General features: G+C 44.0%; 5 protein-coding genes across 8 annotated transcripts; 1 reads left to right on the top strand and 4 right to left on the bottom strand.

Moving 5' to 3' along the window:
- Positions 1-3: 3 nt before the first annotated feature.
- Positions 4-3,037, bottom strand: LOC131124900 (endothelin receptor type B-like). Its single transcript, XM_058065871.1, has 7 exons — positions 2,591-3,037; positions 2,272-2,399; positions 1,183-1,381; positions 968-1,120; positions 721-854; positions 531-639; positions 4-187 (listed from the first exon to the last, which is right to left on the bottom strand). The coding sequence occupies exons 1-7, from the start codon at positions 3,035-3,037 to the stop codon at positions 128-130; spliced, it is 1,230 nt and encodes a 409-aa protein (XP_057921854.1). The 3' UTR covers positions 4-127.
- Positions 3,038-6,783: 3,746 nt separating this feature from the next.
- LOC131126232 (uncharacterized) lies at positions 6,784-11,020 on the top strand. The gene is made up of 5 exons (XM_058068539.1): positions 6,784-6,810; positions 6,904-7,109; positions 7,759-8,035; positions 8,117-8,262; positions 8,328-11,020. The coding sequence occupies exons 2-5, from the start codon at positions 6,905-6,907 to the stop codon at positions 10,169-10,171; spliced, it is 2,472 nt and encodes an 823-aa protein (XP_057924522.1). The 5' UTR covers positions 6,784-6,810; position 6,904; the 3' UTR covers positions 10,172-11,020.
- Positions 11,021-11,053: 33 nt separating this feature from the next.
- slc10a7 (solute carrier family 10 member 7) lies at positions 11,054-14,380 on the bottom strand. 2 transcript variants are annotated; one of them, XM_058068552.1, is made up of 12 exons: positions 13,973-14,380; positions 13,064-13,146; positions 12,855-12,991; positions 12,601-12,676; positions 12,500-12,538; positions 12,394-12,429; positions 12,229-12,312; positions 11,982-12,147; positions 11,849-11,900; positions 11,691-11,764; positions 11,452-11,597; positions 11,054-11,225 (listed from the first exon to the last, which is right to left on the bottom strand). In XM_058068552.1, exons 1-12 carry the CDS (start codon positions 14,070-14,072, stop codon positions 11,193-11,195), a joined length of 1,026 nt encoding a protein of 341 aa, XP_057924535.1. In that variant the 5' UTR covers positions 14,073-14,380; the 3' UTR covers positions 11,054-11,192. The 2 variants fall into 2 exon arrangements, with proteins under 2 accessions (XP_057924535.1, XP_057924536.1); XM_058068553.1 differs by lacking the exon at positions 13,973-14,380 and adding an exon at positions 13,244-13,942.
- Positions 14,381-14,731: 351 nt separating this feature from the next.
- On the bottom strand, positions 14,732-17,769 carry LOC131126236 (probable RNA-binding protein 46). 3 transcript variants are annotated; one of them, XM_058068547.1, is made up of 10 exons: positions 17,592-17,769; positions 16,935-17,120; positions 16,565-16,742; positions 16,340-16,496; positions 16,145-16,268; positions 15,984-16,078; positions 15,703-15,922; positions 15,428-15,627; positions 15,193-15,295; positions 14,732-15,120 (listed from the first exon to the last, which is right to left on the bottom strand). In XM_058068547.1, exons 1-10 carry the CDS (start codon positions 17,608-17,610, stop codon positions 14,957-14,959), a joined length of 1,446 nt encoding a protein of 481 aa, XP_057924530.1. In that variant the 5' UTR covers positions 17,611-17,769; the 3' UTR covers positions 14,732-14,956. The 3 variants fall into 3 exon arrangements, 2 of the variants coding, with proteins under 2 accessions (XP_057924530.1, XP_057924531.1); XM_058068548.1 differs by having other exon boundaries at positions 14,733-15,120; positions 15,428-15,624; XR_009129119.1 differs by having other exon boundaries at positions 15,086-15,120; positions 15,398-15,627.
- Positions 17,770-18,316: 547 nt separating this feature from the next.
- On the bottom strand, positions 18,317-19,657 carry LOC131126241 (lecithin retinol acyltransferase-like). The gene is made up of 2 exons (XM_058068562.1): positions 18,548-19,657; positions 18,317-18,478 (listed from the first exon to the last, which is right to left on the bottom strand). The coding sequence occupies exons 1-2, from the start codon at positions 19,253-19,255 to the stop codon at positions 18,326-18,328; spliced, it is 861 nt and encodes a 286-aa protein (XP_057924545.1). The 5' UTR covers positions 19,256-19,657; the 3' UTR covers positions 18,317-18,325.
- Positions 19,658-20,119: the final 462 nt, after the last annotated feature.

Genomic DNA, 20,119 nt, shown 5'->3' with positions numbered 1-20,119 from the left:
TCGTGTAATACATGTACAAGCCACTAGAGGGTGCTAAGATACTTACATGGAATAAAACACAAGTCGCTATTTAAATGCTTATTTTGGGTCCTTTCTCTTCTCTTCTCCACGGGTGGTCCAGCGTGGTTCAGGGGTCGTGTTTGTAGGGAGGCTCGGAGACGGAGTAGCACCAGCAACACAAACAGGACTGCAAAAAAGTACACAAAGAGTCAATACGCGAATCAACGAGCATTATTCATTATTGATTACAGAGATTATATCAATAATTTGTCTTTGATGTCTCCATAGGATCCAGTTGGTTCTTCTGGCTGACACAGACAGTTTGTAGGAAAACATCTCCACTCCCATCCCATCAGTCTCTTATCAAAGTTCGTCCTTTCTATCTTTAGATGCCCTGCTTCCTCCCTGTCTGTAAACTCCACTTTGGAATATTTCAGTCCTGGCTTCTCACGACCTCTGACCCCGGGACCTCTTTGTGATGTCATGCTGACACACACAGTTTAAAAAAAACTCAAGTGTTCCCTGGTTACCTTGAAGCAGTTTTTGAACTTCCTGGAGACAAAGTAGAGGATGATGGGATTGATGCAGGAGTTGATGGTGGCCATGTTGATGCTGAAGTAATCCAACACTAACAGGAAGCTGACAGACAACAAGACGGGTCAAAATAAAACCAGCTAGCATAAAATGTTGGCGTTATGTCCTACTTCAGAATGAACTTACTTCAAGAGGCCACAGCGATGTGCATCATGGGATTTGTAGGCCATCTTCTTCAGCAGGCGACTCAGATGTAAGGGGAACCAGCACAGAGCGAAGATCAGCACCAGGCAGAAGACCGCTTTGGCCACTTCCCGACGCTGTGGCCATGAAGAATTGTCATCATCATCATCATCATCATCATCATCATCATCATCATCATCATCATCATTATTAATAATCACACGGCTCAGTCCAGTGATCATGTTCTGACCTGCTTTAGGTGCTCACTCAGTGCAATGCACAGAGTTCCCTTCTGGTGCCGCAGCATTTCGCAGGTCATCAAGCTGTAGAAGAGAGCGGAGCAAACCAGAGGGACGCAGAAGTAGAAGCCAAAGAGCCACCAGTCCTTGGCGTCGCGGTAGAACTGAAACAGAACCGTCTGTGTGAGCTCAGAACCTCCCCACAGCCGCCTCCCGACACACTCACTGTCATGAAAGGCGATCTGGGCTGCAGCATGCAGGTCGTCATGGTAACGTTCTTGTACTCAAAGGTGACCAAGTCGAAGCCCACGGCCTCCGGCAGGGCCAGCACCGCCGACAGCAGCCAGATGCTCACGATCGCCACCGCTGTTGCTGTAGGAATACCCGTACACCGCACCCGGGACCAGGACGCCACTGCCCTGTACCTGAGGGAACCGAGGGGTACCGACCCTTCAGACTGGCACTCATGTTTAGTTTGCATGTGTGTAATGGTAATGGTAATGGTAATGGTAATGGTAATGGTAATGGTAATGGTAATGGTAATGGTAATGGTTTTATTTCATTTGAACATGCATCAGATTCCAATTGAGTGCATCCCATAATCAGTTCCCAGTTCCACATGTCCAAAAGGAGTAGGAAGAAGCAAAGCTTATTAAATCCTACCCCTCCATCTGGTACTTTTACAATCACTAACTGTTACATTTGTTCACTTCCTGCTTTCCTAATATAGTTTATATTTATATTATATTAAATTTAAAATTTAAAATTTAAAATTTAAAATTTAAAATTTAAAATTTAAAATTTAAAATTTAAAATTTAAAATTTAAAATTTAAAATTTTTTATTTTTTATTTTTTATTTTTTATTTTTTATTTTTTATTTTTTATTTTTTATTTTTTATTTTTTATTTTTTATTTTTTATATATTTATAATTTATATATTTATATAATATATTTATAAATTTATTTATTTATAAATATATTTATAAATTATATATTTCATATATTTAATTAAAAAATATTTTTGTATTTTTTAAATTTTTTAATTGTTAAAATTTAATTTTTAAAAATTTTTTAATCTTTAATTTTTTGTCACATACCGAAGTAGGAGGTGAAATGAGCATCCTATGACATCATGGGTACCATAGGAAGTGTCAATATACTAGTTATATATATAGCATATATTTAATTTAAAAAATATATTTTTGTATTTTTTTAAATTTTTAATTGTTAAAATTTGTTAAAAATTAATTTAAAAAATGTTAAATGTTTAATTTTGTGTGTGTGTGTGTGTGTGAGTGTGTGTGCGTGCACTACCTGTCCACACTGAGCGCACACAGGTTGAGGACGGTGATACCAACTGAGGCTTTTTGCAGGAAGGGGAACATCTTGCACAGGAAGAGACCAACGGTGCTGTCTGCAAACGGCCAACGCATGGCTAACAGCTACACACATACACACACATACACACACATATATACACACATACACACATACACACACCATGACATCAGTGTGTGTCTTATCAGCAGGGTATTTTAACTCTCTTATCAGTCCAACACTCATACTCTATATGGGGGGGGGGTAAGGATGGCTTTAAATTAAGCTAATTAGGCTAATTAGAGGTTGACATTACCTTGTAGACATTGATGGGAATATCGATGGTGACGTAAATCAGGTCCCCCAAGGCGAGGCTGCCAATGAGAGCGTTGGGTCCGTTCCTCATGCTTTTATTTTGGTAGATGATCCTTAACAGCGTAGCATTCCCGACGACGCCGACTGCGAAGATGAGGCAGGACATGATGGTGTTGATGTACTTGAAGGCACCCTTGATGGTGGTGGTCTGCAGGCAGCTGGGGACAGACACGGGGGGTGAGGAGTTGCTCCAAGACGAGGGAGGCTTCCTCTCCTCTGCTGCAGAGCTTCTGAGGGACCTCGGCTCGTTCACTATTTCCTGCCCCAGGTGCCCAGTATTTGGTCCCTGATATGGTTCTGGACTATCCAGGTCAGAAGGGGATGAGATGTTACCGTGACAACCAGCAGGAGCTGCCAGCAAAACAGCAAGCAGTGCTGTTGAGAACATTGTAGCCATGCGAGGACGTGATTCTCGGTTCCTGCAAAACCAGGTCTAGAAGCTCCCAAAGGTCAGTCCTGCAAATAAAGAAGAGGTTTTAACCAAGTTTTCCCCACAGGATTGTGAACAAAATCTGGTAGAACTCACCAGACCTTGCTTGTCGGATATCAACTTTGGTGTAAGTGACCAGCCCCCCTGTGCCCCCCCCCACCCCATCCTCCTTGTCACCTCCCAGTGGAACATCCCATAAACACACGCAGTCCCAGAGAATAAAGACGAACAAGTTAATGGCGACAAATTCAAGTTTATGTGAGCGTTTGAAGCAAAGTGTTGCCATGTGACTTGTCCTCCATGCTTTCTCCTCGCTGCAGCTTTTCATCATTTCGAAACTCCGTGGCAAACTTTATTACGACTTTGAAGACGCAAACACAATTTCCATCCTTTTGTGGTGACGCCAACCTAAAAAAAAAATAAACAAGCTCCATGTTGCTAATGTATGCCATCAAACATGGACACTTCAGTAGTCGTCTCAAACACTTGAAACGTGTTCAAGTGTGTCCTAGACAACTTTGACTTGAACCGAAGTCATTGAGTGACTGTAAGAAATATTTTGGAGTGTTTGTCATGTGACTATATGGTATATGAATATGATAGGGCTTTTCACCATGCTATGTCTTAACTAAAACAGTAGCAAAATGCTAATTAGACACTCAATAAATGCCCTAAAAAACCATCCCATATGTCTTCTATGAGGTTTCAGAACCGGCTGGCCTATTAGGCAAATGCAAAGGTGGGTGGCCCCCAGGGGGTGACAAAATTTTTTTGGACAAATTCACCTTCAAAATAATGATATTAAAATGGAAAAGCTCACTGATTCAAATGGAAAGTAATACACAATTTATATGAGAGCAAATATGCTGGGATGCTGATGAGGATAGTCCGTATAGAAAATGGATGTATGGATATTATATAGTGTTAATGTACCTTAAGTGGAGAGTTATTGTATGCAAACTGTGTGATGTTGATCACAATGTCCACTTGACTGGAGAAGATCCATGGTCTAAAACAGGGGTGCTCATTAAGCAGGCTGAATGTTGCCCTTCGGGCGACCAAGAACTTACGATGTCAGCCTATCATCCATCCCCGTTACTTGATTGACATACAGGACAACCAGTCAGATGACAACTGAATTTTGACCTTTAGGTCACCGCTCATGCGTAAACAACGATGCAAAGTGCTAAGCTAGTCGGCGAATTGCGTCAGATTTTAAGCCCTCGCTAAAGTTTATGGTCACTAAAATGAGTGAAGGAGCTGGACCAAGTAAAAAGGCAAAAACTGGACCAAGTAAAAAGGCAAAAAACATATCACTTCCATACGGATATGGAATATTATACGGATATTATGATACGGATATTATCCATGACTGATAAACATTTGGAAGTGTGCTTGAGGCTGGCTATCAGCAGCTACTGTCCGGACTATGCATCCCTGGCTGGTTCAATTCAGTGCAAGTCATCAAAGTAAACTCAGGTAATTACAAAAAATGTTAATAGTTAATTATGTGTGTTTTGCAATATTGGCTCATTTGGTTATGTAAGGTACATCAACATACATTGTACGTACAAATAATCCTCAATACATTTGAAAATAAATAGATGTTTTGCATTTTTGTAGTGGGTAGATCATTTTGACTCGGTCATTTTAAAAGTAGCTCGCATGCTGAAAAAGTGTGAGCACCCCTGGTCTAAAACAAAGTCCAAAGTGTTCTTCTCAAGGTGGAGATGGTCCTTACACAGCAAGCGAGGACCCAACATACTGTATGATTTGTCACCACCTAGTGGTCAGAGGCCAAGGAGGCCCTGGACTGGTGGCCAGCCAATCCCAGGGCACATATAGACAAACAACCATTCACACTCACATTCATACCTATGGACAATTTGGAGTGGCTAATTAACCTAGCATGTTTTTGGAATGTGGGAGGAAACCGGAGTACCCGGAGAAAACCCGTAGAGAACATACAAACTCCACACAAAGGGGGAGAATCAAAACAAATCCATAAATTTGACATTAAAATGTTGATTCTAAAACATTTGATAGGACAAAAAGACAACGTGGGCACGTATGGTATGTAGAACTGGACTGCAGGACTCGGTGTCACCTGGGTGGGAGGAGGGTGTGGCCTGTTGTGTTCAAATGTTTGGGAGATCCGGGAGCAGGCGGCTGCAGCTGGTGTGCATCCTGTTTGGGTGTTAATCCTGTAGAAATAGAACCCCTAGAATAGAATCTCAGCAGACACAATCTTGTCCAGTAATTAAAAACATGGTATATATATATTATATACATGTTACATTATATACATGTTATATGTTAACATGTAATATCTCATTTTATGGGAAACTTTGCCTTTAAATTGTTTTCACACCAAAATCCCAAACTATATACATTTACATATGGTATATACAAGGTATGGAAACTGTTCAAGTGAGCTAGACTTTAAAGTTTTTAAGCTAATTCAGTAAGTGCTGTACAACCAGTACTGCTCCCAATAGACTTCTACACCACTATGTACTATGTGCAATACTCTGTTTTTTATATTCAGTATAGTTATTCCAGACTACATTCACTGTGCAATATCTGATCAACCTCCACGTGCAATATTAAGGTTCTTTTTTAATTTTATTTATTTGGGCAAATATATGAAACATTACAGTGCATTTCTTACATCAATCAAAATATACATTTCCATTATTTACATTCAGCTATTTATATTTAGCTATCTGATCACAAGCCCAAAAGGAGTAGGCTGAAGCAAAAGCATAAAATAATATATATAAATAAAATAAATATATATAATAGGCATATAAATGCCTACCACTTTTTATATATAATATAATCATGTTCATGCCACTGTCTTGTTATTATCATTGTAATATTATTATTATCATTATTGTTATAATCTTTATCATTATTACCATCATTAATATTACCATTTTCATCATCATAGTTAACAAATTTTTGGATTTTTGGATTTTTTTTTTCATTATTTAATTTGACAGACTTCATTGCTTCTCATAGAGTGCTGTATCATTCCATCTGTTGTTTTATGAAATCCGCAGTATTTGTGCTTTTATTGTCAATTTATTAGCCCACTTTTTTGTAACATTTACATATCATATATTTTGTGGATTGCATGTATCTAATCTTGCGCATTAAAAAAAACAACAAGAAGTTGAGACTATGTCTGGACAGGTGACCAACCTGAACATCACTTTCTTCTTGTGAAGCCCTACCTGAGTTCCAAATGCAATATATTAAGTTCTATGTAAAGTATTTCTATAATGCCATCATATTCATTCACTAGCAAGATCTCATAGTGTATAGACTGGTCATATATTTCATATTATTTGCTTACTGTATTTGTATAGAACTCTGGCTAAAACTGTTGATTTGTTAATTTTTCTATATTGTGTATTTTTGTACTGCTTAACTGATTCTGTACTCTGTACATATCTTAATTTCTTTTAAAATAATGTAAAACATATACATATTTATGTAAACAACTGAAATAATTCTTGGTATGCTGAACATAATGAAAACAGGAAAACAAGCAGTAGATCTACATGTTGTACTTCTAGGTCACCCTCCTCCGCTTCAAAGCCCCCCCCACCCCACCCCACCCCACCCCCCACCCCAAATCCCTCCAAACTTAAAAGTGATGCTCACACACACACACACACACACACACACATTCCAGAACACCGACCAAGAGGCGTCCCAACGAGGTAGGACCAAAGGACCTTTCCTCATAAATCAAGATTCCACCAGAAGATCCACGGTTTATGACATCAATATGTCCTCATTTGGTTTCTGCTCAGGATGACGTTCTACCTGCTTTATTTGGGGATAGCGGTGGTCTACACCCCGGCCCTGCCCGCAGCGGCGTTCTCCCGTGGTGCCGGGCCGGCTTCCTGTAAGAGGATGAACCCGGGCCACATCCGGGCCCAACCCCAAGACCCTCAGCAGAGCCACGTCACCATTCGCACTTCGGTCCGCTCGTACCTGCCTGGACAGCTCATCACAGGTTGAGTGGCGCGTTGTTGTTGTTGTTGTTGTTGTTGTTGTTGTTGTTGTTGTTGTTGTTGTTGTTGTTGTTGTTGTTGTTGTTGTTGTTGTTGTTGTTGTTGTTGTTGTTGTTGTTGTTGTTGTTGTTGTTGTTGTTGTTGTTGTTGTTGTTGTTGTTGTTGTTGTTGTTGTTGTTGTTGTTGTTGTTGTTGTTGTTGTTGTTGTTGTTGTTGTTGTTGTTGTTGTTGTTGTTGTTGTTGTTGTTGTTGTTGTTGTTGTTGTTGTTGTTGTTGTTGTTGATGTTGATGATGATGATGATGATGATGATGATGATGATGATGATGATGATGATGATGATGATGATGATGATGATGATGATGATGATGATGATGATGATGATGATGATGATGATGATGATGATGATGATGATGATGATGATGATGATGATGATGATGATGATGATGATGATGATGATGATGATGATGATGATGATGATGATGATGATGATGATGATGATGATGATGATGATGATGATGATGATGATGATGATGATGATGATGATGATGATGATGATGATGATGATGATGATGATGATGATGATGATGATGATGATGATGATGATGATGATGATGATGATGATGGTAATTCAACTAGCACCTCTCCCTCAGTCACCGTCCGAAGCTCTCGAGACTTCATGGGTTTCCTGCTCCAGGCCCGCGGTGGTCAAGATTCCAGTTCCTTGGGAGAAGTGGAAGGTGAGGCGGCGTCACCTGGAGAAGGTCCCATACTGGTAGGAGGCTCCTGGACCCTGACCCCACCCGGGACCCACACACTGCGCTGTCTCTCGGAAGGCGACACGCTCACCCACTCTGACAAACAGCTGAAGAGGAACCTGTCGTTCGTGTGGAGGGCTCCTGATGCCCCCGTGGGAGATGTTCGCTTCTAGTGAGTTGGTAGAACGTTGGTTCCATTGCAACGTTCCTGTCTGGCCTTTATTGAGGTCTTTGCACCTCTTTGTCCTTCTAGTATCACGGTGGTTCAGTCCTACTTTGTGTACTGGGCGGGGATTAAGTCTCCGCTGATGCGAGACGGGAGTCTTTGGACTGGGAGAAACACAACAGGATATGGGACCAGAAGGCTTCCTGAAGAAGACAAGCTCACCATCATGTCAGGTACAAACATATCAAGCTGGTCCATACAACTTCTCATCACTAACACATGTTTTTGTCTCATTAAGGCAATCAGATCACCGGGCCGTCCTTCAGACCTCCAACAGGAACACAGACCTCCACATCCAAAGAAGCCTGGAGCAGCATTGTGACTCGAGGAGCTCTCACGGGAGCCCACTCGGACCATGGGAATTCCATACTTTCAGGAGACTACCTCACAACAAAAGAATCAGGCAGCGGTACAGGAAGTCCAGTTACTTTGAAGAACCCCGGTTCCTCGCTTTACTTATCGGACCGCCTTCCGTTCAGGACCTTCTTCCCACCAAAAACCTTTTCCGCTTCAACTTCTCCTTTCCGCCTTGACTTGCTCAATATTTGGAAGGATGGGAAAGTATCTCCCGACATCCAAACGAGGACTTCAGAAGTAAATCCACGAAAGACTTCCCAACATCAAACTTTCCACATCGGTCCCTCCGTGCCAACATCTCCTTTGTTTACATTTCAGACCCAAAGTAGTTCATCTTCACCAGGAAAGGAGAGTCTGTCCGAATCCCAGACACATGAGGGGTCCCAAACGTTAAGAGGAATATTCCTGTCCGACACCAGCAAACATACGACATCTCCAACCCAACTTCCACAATCTAGATCAGTTTTACAAAACCCTGGTCAGGCTCTTCTCATGTTGGGTTCAAACTCCACGGACACACCAAGACCACCGAGTCCTCGAAACCCGCTTCAACGTCAGGAACAAGTTAGCCTGAGCCCAAAATATCCTGGTCTGTCTGGAAAAGCATCCGATTCCCAATCGAGGCCCCGGAATCCCCAAAGCCAGGAATCCAATACTCCAAGGTTGAAGGCCTTGGTCTTTCCAACAAAGACTGATGCCAACATTCCGCTGTCCACAACCCTAAAGACCATCAGACCAATCAAGTCCTCCGTTTCTTTTCTTCATTCTTCTTCCCAGCAGTCTTCACTTGGGGTGACCAGTCCTCTCCATCGCTCTGAGGACTCAAGCAAACTATCTTTCACACGCTCCTCCAGGCAAGGAAAAACATCTTCACCCATCTCCACACCTCCTGATCCAGTCTCTGTCCATTCGTCCTCCACTTTCCCAGTAGTGTCTCCCTCGTTTCCCTCAAGTTCCTCCAAGTTCCCATCAGCAGAGCCTTCCTATTCTCCTGTTCCATTGAATTCCATTCCTGTCATCACAGGTTCAGCTTCTTCTAGTCCAACCCGCTCATCCTCGTCATCCTCATCCAGCAAATCATCAAATCCTTCATCTGCCTCTACTTTCAGCTCAGCTGGATTCTTGTCTTTCATTTCAACCCCCCCGCATCCAGGACCTTCTCCAGCTCCACGTCGCTCCCACTCCAACCGTGCCACGGTACCGCTGCCCCCCCCTTCGCCCACCCAAAGACAGATGCTGCTCATGCGGACACGAGTCGCTTCCACTGATGCTGAGCTCTTCCACAATCCATCAACATCCGACGCGGTTGGCGAGTCAGAACGAAAACCCGAGCCAAAGTTCAAACTCAACATGAGGGATGGACTCAAACCAAAGCCACCAAAGACGGACGCAAAGCTTCCCTCCAATCCCTCACAGACTCCAGGCAAGGACGGCAAGTATCCGGAAGTCGTGTCCAGGCACAGCTCCTGGGAGCTCGGAATGCTGCTGGGTTGTTCGGCGGGCCTGGGAATGGTCTTGGTGGTGGGTGTGCGCTACGTGTACCGCCAAGCCTGCGGGAAACGAACCGAAGTGACACTAAACGACCGGGATAGAGATTACAGGAGAGGCGAACAAGGAATGATCCATGTTCAGGAATGTGGGGATTTGGTCAGGGTCCGCAGGATCCGAGAGAACAGCTTGGTGCTCCTTGCCGAGTACGACATATTGGCATCAACCGGAGACTGAAAGACCACCACGCGTCCACGGATGTCCACATGTCACCTAGCAACACCGAGGATCTCAGATGAATTGTCATTTGAACGATTCATTTGAACGATTCTGGTTCCAAACGATTCTTGTTTCCGATGCTTTTAAAAAGTCCTAAAAGTTTTCATTTTCCAGACTTCTTTTTGGATGAAATATCTGAACTTTTTTGAAACGTAGTATACTTTGTTTGCTGTCTCAGTGTTAGTGAAAGCTATTTTTTTATGACACCCTTATTTTGTTAACAACCACATGATAATGCTTTTACTTTGAAGGCTGGAAGTGTGTTGTGTGAGTTGAGAAGGCCCCTTGACTGACTGTGCCAATAATAAACTTATCTATATAACAGATTAGGCCATTTGGGGCCAGATTATACCCCCTTTAAAAATACAAATACTCAATACCAATAACAGTATTGATATATTGACATTTTCAGGGTTAAATGCATATCACAGAATATATAAAGTTTATGGTAATTTGGCCTGCTACGCTTGTACGCATGGATGCTCGAGACTTCATCCCCAATCCTAATTGTCATATGAATATGTTTAACAATAAGATATATATTGCTAGTACATTCCAAAAAATGAGTCTCGTCTTGTTTTTAAACTTTTGACATTTATTTCCTCTTCTTAAAATACATTATAGATCATTTTGTCTGTCAACTATGAATGAAAAGACAATAAAAATATAAAGTCTTTGGCTTTTGGGTGTAAAATCATGATCTCTAACAGCCTTCATCATGGGGAGGAAGATGAAAATGAATGTATTATATTCATATTCTAGCAGTATCAAAGCTATAAATGTAACAGTGGAAGTTGAAAAGTAGAAAAAGAGGCATATAAAATAAAAATAAAAAAAAAGAATGGTCCCAATAATTTATTTTACAAAAATAAAACATGTACCTTTGCTTCTTTTCGCTATAGAAGAATAAATGCTTTTCATCCATTGCAGAAGTTGTCTGAGGTTTGATGTTGTAAGGCACGTGAATGCCTGATCTTCATCAGACAGGTTGAAGGCTCTGTGTCTTCATCAGCTGCAAACAAACAACACACACGGATGCATGTATGATGTGTATGATGGATGCGTGTAGCCGGGCCACAAAACAACAGTCATTACTCATTAAAGATCACTGCTAATTGCATGCTAAATGCACTATTTCCTGGTTTGCTTACTCCGTGTTGGAATGCGGCCCTTTAGTAACAAGACACAAGACTGCGGGAGGCAAAGGGCCAGCAGGTTTCAGGAAGTGGCACACTCACCTTCTGGCGGCCAATCATCCATCTGCGGATGGTCGGCACCAGCACGGATCCCAGCAGGATTTGAGCCGGATGGTAGATGAGCAGGGGAACCGAGATGAGCGACAGGTGCTCATAGCCCATGAACACGATCTTCAACATGGGGATACCTGCACGCCAGCACACGGGTGTCACTCAAACATGACATCACACCCATGGACAGAGCATGTGTGTGTGTGTGTGTGTGTGTGTGTGTAGCATACCCAGTGTGAGCGACTTGTGTGTGGAGCAGAACACAATGGCGACTGTGTCAGCGGGACTGAAACCTGAGCCCGACCTGTGAAGGAAGCGTGGCGTTATCATACTTCAACATACGTGTGTGAATGCATAAGCGCGTTCACACCGAGAAGTACGCACTCACCTGCTGGAGTATCCAAAGGTGAGCACCATGAAAGTGAGCTGGATGGAGAAAACTACAAAGACAGCGGCTAAATAAGTGAACCTTCACCAGGCTGTGAGACGGCGTTCTACAAATGAAAAAGGTGTGAACTCACTGATGAGGGCGACCATCAGCAGGCTGGTGGGGTCCAGCTCCATGTTGGGGTTGCTGAAGGTGTCGCAGAAAGTGCTGTAGATGATCATGAGGAGAACGCCACTGCTGACGGCGCCGAAGGGGGGCTTCCTGCGCTCCAGACACTCCCTGAGGAAACGGCGGCACACCTGACGGGGACGGGGGGAGGGACACTGTGAGAGACAACGCCGGGGCAGAAAAACTTTTGACACCTGCTGATGAGTGAGTACCTGACCCATGATGAGCGGTACCACCACCGTCATGAAGAGCTGAGAGAAGATGGAGGAGAAGGGGACGGAGGAGGAGGAGCCCAGCTGGAGAAGGAGTAGAAGGCATGAGTCAGCACTCCAACATTTGATTGACATGACATCAATCAGCCATTAAGAGACACTCACAAAGAGCAGCAGCAGCGCTGGCGTTACCAGGATGCCCTGCACATCACAAAGACCTGTTACACGCCATCTTGGCATGGTTGAATCATACGCGCCATTACGACCTTACCAGGAAGCTCCCAAACGCCGAGTTGAAGATTGCAGCAGCCTGGCAATACACAGTCAATCGGTCACCATGGCAACAGCACGTCTCCTCACCAAGCGCCTTACCTCGTTACCGCCGACAGCTTTGGTGAGAATGACGGCTGAGGAGACCGGAGGCGGCATGCAGCTCACCGTCTGTAACCTAGGCAACAACACCGTGAGACAAATAATGCATGATGCATTTACTGACAACTGGGAAATTCCAGTTTTAACATCACATAGGCGTCCTTTAATAGCAATGAATGAGACTTTTATGAGGAAGTTCAGGTAAAGCCAACAGTACTTGAATAAAGGCGGTATTCACTCCCTCACACACCTACCCTCTGAGCAGCCATTGGTCGATAGCGGTCAGCGCGAGCACCCTGACCAGCAACCACACCACCAGTGGGAAGAAGATGAGCGTGAACGATTGAACGAAGAGGTGAAGGCGCACATGAAGCAAAGCGCTGGTCAGCTCCTGCAACACACATATTATCAATAAAACCCCTGTATATCAATATAATCATCATCTTCAATAGGTGGTGCCTACCTCCGTCTTCAGCGAGAGGCCGCTGTTGAAGAAGATTAGCGACACTGCAACATATGAGATGGTGATCTCTGGCCTCAGTGGTCCTGGCACGCACACACACAAAAGTCAAGCGTAGTCCGCATGGTAACCATGGCAACATTTAATCAATAATCCCTTATTCAGTGAGTTTTTGTTTGATACCAGTATTCCCGAGCAGCATCTGAATGCAACACGAAACAGTAGCAGTAGCTTATCTTGCAAACGCGTCACACGTCTGTTCTTATCATCCCACCGGATATTTGTCTTGCCAAATTACCACTGTGATAAATCCACTAGTTTAGTGCTCCAAGTTGAGCTTCCGGTTGGCGTGGAAAGGACCTTTCAATGAAAGAGGTGTGTGTTGACATTAGAATGCAACGTGTCACTACTGACGTGCACATACACTTGGCAAAACCTCCCTAAGTAAACCTTTATTCAATACATTACTGCAACGTGTATAGAATTTATTCTTATAACAGATTAATCTCTCACATTAAATCTCGCCTTCGACAAATATCATGCACAATATTTTAAATGTATTGTAATGACAAGTCACTCAGTACGTACGACTTAGTAAAACCAAGTTTGCTCGTAGAAAGTGCCGGAAAAGAAACATAAGCGAAATACAAATAACATGCCGATTAGTTCAGTGAGTGTCAATTGATTGTTAGGTGGTGTTAAACATCTGATGGAGAACTGCATTGTAATACTACATTACTATTAACGTAAAGTGGGTCAAATCTTGGCCAAGTCTGGCAGACGGTGACATTCGTCTGCTAGCTTAGCATACACATAGCATCGTGTTTGGTTCTTTAATGTATACTTTATACGCGAAAACCGTGAATAAACAGCATTGTTGAAAAAAAAGTCAGATTTTCATCCTAATCTCACCTCCTTTTACGCCGAAACTGGGCTGTAGTTTAGCTGACAATATGACCACCACGATCCCAATGATGAACCATTCCTTCCGTATGGTGGCCAGCAGACCCATGTTTCAGCACCGGCCTCCCCACGATCACCCGGCCGGGTCCTGCCACGCTGATCGGCCAGTGGATTCTCTTTCTTCTTGGGCTTGTCTTTCTACAACGTCCAAGTCCTGTTTGAAGAGCTCCGCAAGCGGAGCTTCTTCCGGACACAAGAAGCTCCTTTTGGTCGTAAAGACTGCAGTAGACGCGCAGCGTGACTTTCAATTACCGTACTGTTTATAATGAATGTACTAATACCAGGCTGCTTGTACACTTTGAAGAGACATTTTGATTATGTAAAAGATAATGTTTGCGTTAATGTAACCATTAACATGTATTTTTTAAAGTCTGATATTGACAATTTGTACAAAACAAAGTTTTTAAATGTATTTTATCTAAGGATAACGCTACAAACAGAAATTATCCCCAAAAATTGGCCACTCCAAATTGTCCATAGGTATGAATTTGAGTGTGAATGGTTGTTTGTCTATATGTGCCCTGTGATTGGCTGGCCACCAGTCCAGGGTGTACCCCGCCTCTCACCAGAGGACAGCTGGGGTAGGCTCCTGCACCCCCGCGACCCTCGCGAGGATAAGCGGTAGAAAATGAATGAATGAATGAATGAATGAATGTGTCACCACCTGCTGGTCAGTTTGAAAATGTTCTTTAATATTTCATCAAACTCTAAAGACCATTTGCCATGTATTACTTAACTCTCCTAACTTTTATCATATGCACGTCAATGTGCATTCAAGCTATGTGTGTGTTGTCCAAGGTGGATCTGATGTGCTCTTCTCCCAACAAATTAAGAACATTCATTTTACAGGGAACAAAAACACCATTCAACGTGCCATGAGGCTTTCTGAATAAAATGTTCAATGTGAGTAAACGAGCACGTATCGCATGACCATCAGTAAAAAGACCCCCAGGAGGTCAGGTAGTGGCTCTCTAGTGGGGATAAAACCAAGGGGGGCTGCGGGAATGGGGAGGCCACGCCATGAAGGGAAGTAATGGTGGAGGTGTTGTGTCTAGAGGAGGTTTTACTGGATGACAGACGAGTCATGAAGGACGCATCTGGGGGGGCAATGAATCCATAAATCTGACAGCCAAAACACATATGATTAATGCAGGATGTGTGTGTTTTACCGAGGTTCCACAGTGCGTTCCATGCAGCTAGCTCTTTAGCATCATCAAGCAGCACACACAACTTGTCTGGGATGAAGGTGTTTTTTGTCAGCGGCATCACCACCTGAACACACACACAGACGTTTGATGGAAGGGATGGATGCTGATAGGGGGGAGGCTCATAGGAGTCACTATTTGAATGTTGGAGGTGATGAGCCAAGTCCACCTGATCCTACTTCCAGCATGATGCCATCACCTTGTAGACCAGCAGCAGACTCCCATCCTGACCCAGAATGGAGAACAGCTGGTAATCGGGAGGGGGCCAGAACTGCATGCAGCAGTACAGTTCCAGCAGGCTAACGGCTGACCTGATCTGACACAGCTGCAGCGACTGCAGGCTGGTGCGGGTGAGCTGTGTGCCGGGAAAGAGCGGCAACACGTTCCCGTCAGCCTCTGCTGAGCGCACACAGGACAAGGTACAAGTAAGGTAGCAAACAGGGGCCAACTGACTCAAGTGGACTTAACACTTACCTGGTCCGGCAGAGGACCGAGGACTCTGATTGGGGGGGAGTTTCTTGTCCTTTAGAGGGGAGCTGTCATTAATACCTCTGTGGCGCGGGATAACTGTCCCCTTGGCTCCTCCTCCCATCTTACATCCCAGGTTGCCCTTGCCGCCATACTTCTTTCCCCCCTTGCCGCTGGGCTTGGCCAGCATCGCTTCTTCTGTGGTGTTTGCCGTGAGATTACGTACCTGCAAAGAACCACAATCACCTTCTTCTTGCTTCCCTCTTGTGATTAAAGCGTTCACTTACATGGGCTACATTAGTGTAGTGTCTCTCCATGTCCTCGCGCCGTTTGTACCGCTTGGCCCAGTTCACCCAGTGGGTTTGTCCCCACAGCTGTGCTCCTGTGGCGAGTCACCGTCACAGGATCAACAAGCGTTCCTAATGAAGTGATGGTGACACCACCTTACCGCTGACAAACTTCTTGCGGGCCACCGCCGCCGCTTTGTGGGTCTCATACTCCACAAATGCAAAACCTCCATTTTTGCTGTTGTCTGTGGGGTACACGCTGACGTCCAGCACACCGTCTGTCACCTGGGGGGGGTGAATGTGAGGTGGGCCGTTAGAGGAAAACGCAGGCCATACAAGCAGAGACAAATACGTACCTTGAGAATCTCTTCCAAGATCTCGTCCTTGCTCTTGTCTTTGGGAATGCACCCGATGAAAAGGCGGCAGTTATTCAGGCAGATGCATACGCCAATGAACTTCCCCGGACGCACTTCATGGTTGTTCAATGTCTGGATCGCTTTGAGTGCTTCCTCTCTGGAACACACTCATGGCCGTAATCATCATTAGCGTATCACCACAACACACTTAGCACACAACGTTACCTTTCGGTGTACATAACAAAGGCGTAGCCACGGTTCTCTCCATTGAAGTCCATCATCAGCCTCAGCTCATAGATAGTTCCGGCTGTCTCAAACAAAGGAACCAGCTCGTCTTCATACACGTCTCTAGGAATGCTGCCCACAAACACCTCACAGTCCCGCGGGGCTGCGCCCTCCCAGCCTGTGCATAAAAATAAATGACTTCATATTAATTGGAAACAATTTTAATACATGTTTTTATTTAGGGGTAAGGCATTCATTTAAAATATATGCCGACCAGGTAAGAAAATGCACTTTACTTGGACCAAAAGCATGTAAATGGTCAAAAAACATTCTATCACAAAAACGGACAATTTAAGGGAGACAGGCCCACCTGGTGGAGGCCCACCATACTTCCTCTGTCCATTCTCCTGCACGATGTCATATCCTGTCTTGTTCATAAGTCCCAGCAAGGCTGTATGTCTCGACAGTAACCTCATGGAATCTTCGTCACTGTCCAGCAGCGTTAAGTCGTTTTCTGAGGTTGTCGCCATTTCTCCAGGAGACTCGTGCTCGCTGCCTAAACATCATTCCAAGATTACCGTATTATATTTTCATTTTACTGTGGTAACTCTGACCACTTATAAAAACACGATTAATACCAAATGTCTTGTCACGGCCAAACAACCAAAATGAGTTCCAATGTTTTGTCTTTGTCTTTTCTGGACATTTCTATTTGGAAGCTTCCTGAAATAGTGGAGTCGTGACAAGCAATGACTCATCTGTGTCCGATTCATTTTAAATGAAAGCCCTTACTTCTGCTAGTTTGCTCATCACAGAACACCAATGCTTGGGAATCAAATAAAGTTTAACAAAAAGGTTGTTATCGTGCTAGCGGTTATGTGTATTCGTCTGAGTAGCAAAAATATGAAACGACAAAAGTAGCAGAGGAAGCAGTTATTAAATTAGCTAACGTTAGCTTTCATGCTAACGGCTCTTTTTCGCTTCCTTGTTTGAACACGATAATTATTGAAGTTACCAGAACGCTTACCACTTATGTCTTCCGTCATTTAACTCTCGGAGTATTTTATGAGTTTCTCACATAAATTTCAACATCAATCAGTGACAGTTTGTCTATAAATTCATAAACCCTCTCGAGGGCGGAAGAATGAAATGGCAACTTGTTTATGTCGACCAATCACAAGCCGAGACTTTGATTGACATGTGATTGGATCTCTTCCAGTCAATGAGCAGCATGCTTGAGGCGGGGACAACGGGATTATGTATAGTAATGCAGTCACATATAATAACACGAATACAAACATATTATAATACAGGATAATCCAATGGTTCAACCAATTCAACATACCATGACGTCACCATTCATAATTGTGTAATTGTCACAACCCATTTTTCAGAACTCAGGAGCAGGAAGTGAATGTCTTTGATTATTATTGATCATCTCATTTTAACACGTGTTGTCTCCTCATGGACCAAACCTACAACACACTACGGCCATCACACCTAAGAGAGTTCAATGATCCAAATGCAACAGAAAGTGCTGTGGAAAAGCTGCGTTCAAGGTGTCGCCCGGATTGTGTGCCTTCATGAAACTGCAGCATATCAAAACACCAACGGCGATGGCGAGGAGACGATGTTGTGACCACGGAGTCACTTCCGCATGATGAAGCTACGTGTGCTACGGTGGAGAACATCTACAGCAAGTACAAGCAGGGGTTGACTTCCTGTGGACCGGGTCTTTTCAGTCTGCTGCTTCCAGGCCTTCTAGCTGGCCATCCAAAGCGTGAAGGGGATGATGATGGCGGGCAGGGTGGTGCCGGAGGACACGCCCAAATACGTCAGGGAGAGGAGGCCCAGCAGCGCCGCCAGAACCACGTTCCTCTGGTCTCGGATCAACGACTTCAACCACTGGCAGAACTGCACGAAGAAGAGCGAGAGGTGACAGTATTGGACCGGTACCGGCGACGACCCCAAGTGTCGGCTCACCTGCTCCGTCTGAAGGCTGCCCGCCGCACCGTAGCGGCACCACGTAACGAAGTGCTCGCAGTTGTTCCACAGGAGACTGTAGGGGGCGCTGCCCAGCAGGCACTCGGCGCGCCGCGCCGCCTCCTCGCCAGGCAGCGCGCGGCGGCTCACGGCGCGGTCCATGGCGTTCAGCAGCACGCGCGCGCCGTAGGCGAAGTCTTCCACGGAGTCCACGCGGACGCTTGCGCGCTTAGTGAGCACGCCGAGTAGCAGGCGCGTGTTTGTCACCTTGCGGCGGAGCAGACGCGCGTCCGACGTGACGACGGGGAGGATGTCCGGGATGAGGTGCGCCACGCGGTTGTTGCCCAAGTAGATGCCAAAGTGCGTGAAGAGCGTGCGTGGGACCTCCAATAAGTCTCCACGTCGGAGGACAGCGGCGTGAGGAAGAGGAGGAGGAGGAGGAGCAGGCGCGTGGCCGACGTAACGACAACATGGAGAAGATGACAAAAAGGAGAAACAGAAGAAGAAGAACTTCTCCAGGAGGAAGATGAGCGTGTCCAACATGACGACCCGCGCTCCTCCACTCCTACAGCACACTGGAGGGACGGGGGTGGGGAGTTTTAGGGAGGTGTGACGTCGCAGCCGCGAGGAAGGATGAAGAAAGTTTTGGGGGGGTGAGCTGATCATTTCAGTCTGTTGGTCGGCTTGACTTCCACGGTGGTGGTGCATGTTCTACATGTCTATATTATATATGTTTATACATACATGTCATACCTGTACAAATGTTTGTATATGCACTGTATTGGACGGCATAGCCAGCAAATTCACAACATGTTGCAATCCACACATGCAACCACATACAACTATAAATGTATTTTCACCCAAAGTAGTGGAAAGTAGTGAACACATGAAAGAAAGGTGGACAAAATGCATGCAGAGCCAAAACACCAGCTGAACTCAATCAGTAGTTAAGCTGTTTTATCTCATTTCACATTATTACTGACACCTGCACTCTAAAAAGTATTTCAGAGTATCTGTTGACACCACTTGATTTTATACATGAATGCAATGTAAAAAATGTAATTAATTGATTTAGATAAACTTTCTAAGTTGCTAACTTTATTTTTTAAGTTATGTTCAAATAATAATGTTGGCTATTACATGAACTTAATTTAGAATGTCATATACACTCAAATTTTATTGTTGGTAAGCTTAAAACAAAATTCAGGTTGCCATGACTTAATAAAATTAGCTTGGTAACATAATATATACACACACACACACACACATATATATAGTATATATATATTAAGTTACTGCTACTTAAAAAGTTGTGTGCATTGTTATTATAATTTAGTAGACAACAAATGAAACTACTTTGAATAAAATGATTAAGTCAGTTGACTTAACATATTTCTTTGAGTTACGAACTTAAAAACTTGTCCTTATGACAACAATTATTCAGTAAGCATTACTTTGAGTGAAGAGGAAAAGCTAATTTGCGCAATGCAATATTGTTTGTTGGTTCAAAGTAATTTCAAATTAAGTTGTCATAACTAAGAAAGACTAATGGAAACTGTTGCGTTGATTTTT

The sequence above is a fragment of the Doryrhamphus excisus genome, chromosome 3 (genome assembly GCF_030265055.1).
Source record: "Doryrhamphus excisus isolate RoL2022-K1 chromosome 3, RoL_Dexc_1.0, whole genome shotgun sequence".
Classification (NCBI taxonomy): domain Eukaryota; kingdom Metazoa; phylum Chordata; class Actinopteri; order Syngnathiformes; family Syngnathidae; genus Doryrhamphus; species Doryrhamphus excisus.
Note: the sequence above shows the minus strand (reverse complement) of the source record. Positions and strands in the feature narration are given on the sequence as shown.

What these genes read in the sequence shown, in the direction of transcription:
- LOC131124900 (XM_058065871.1), bottom strand. Translation starts at nt 3,037, where the DNA reads ATGTTCTCAACAGCACTGCTTGCTGTTTTGCTGGCAGCTCCTGCTGGT. An exon ending in CCAGATCGCCTTTCATGACA is followed by an intron (nt 1,121 to 1,182) that starts GTGAGTGTGTCG and finishes GTTCTGTTTCAG; the next exon opens with TTCTACCGCGACGCCAAGGA. An exon ending in AGTTCAAAAACTGCTTCAAG is followed by an intron (nt 188 to 530) that starts GTAACCAGGGAA and finishes ACTTTTTTGCAG; the next exon opens with TCCTGTTTGTGTTGCTGGTG.
- LOC131126232 (XM_058068539.1), top strand. Translation starts at nt 6,905, where the DNA reads ATGACGTTCTACCTGCTTTATTTGGGGATAGCGGTGGTCTACACCCCG. An exon ending in GCCTGGACAGCTCATCACAG is followed by an intron (nt 7,110 to 7,758) that starts GTTGAGTGGCGC and finishes CCTCTCCCTCAG; the next exon opens with TCACCGTCCGAAGCTCTCGA. An exon ending in GTGGGAGATGTTCGCTTCTA is followed by an intron (nt 8,036 to 8,116) that starts GTGAGTTGGTAG and finishes TTGTCCTTCTAG; the next exon opens with TATCACGGTGGTTCAGTCCT.
- slc10a7 (XM_058068552.1), bottom strand. Translation starts at nt 14,072, where the DNA reads ATGGGTCTGCTGGCCACCATACGGAAGGAATGGTTCATCATTGGGATC. An exon ending in GCCTCTCGCTGAAGACGGAG is followed by an intron (nt 12,992 to 13,063) that starts GTAGGCACCACC and finishes TGTGTGTTGCAG; the next exon opens with GAGCTGACCAGCGCTTTGCT. An exon ending in AAGCTGTCGGCGGTAACGAG is followed by an intron (nt 12,539 to 12,600) that starts GTAAGGCGCTTG and finishes GTGTATTGCCAG; the next exon opens with GCTGCTGCAATCTTCAACTC.
- LOC131126236 (XM_058068547.1), bottom strand. An exon ending in TCTTGGAAGAGATTCTCAAG is followed by an intron (nt 16,269 to 16,339) that starts GTACGTATTTGT and finishes CACCCCCCCCAG; the next exon opens with GTGACAGACGGTGTGCTGGA. An exon ending in ACTACACTAATGTAGCCCAT is followed by an intron (nt 15,923 to 15,983) that starts GTAAGTGAACGC and finishes GGTTCTTTGCAG; the next exon opens with GTACGTAATCTCACGGCAAA.
- LOC131126241 (XM_058068562.1), bottom strand. Translation starts at nt 19,255, where the DNA reads ATGCACCACCACCGTGGAAGTCAAGCCGACCAACAGACTGAAATGATC. An exon ending in GCAGCCTTCAGACGGAGCAG is followed by an intron (nt 18,479 to 18,547) that starts GTGAGCCGACAC and finishes TTCTTCGTGCAG; the next exon opens with TTCTGCCAGTGGTTGAAGTC.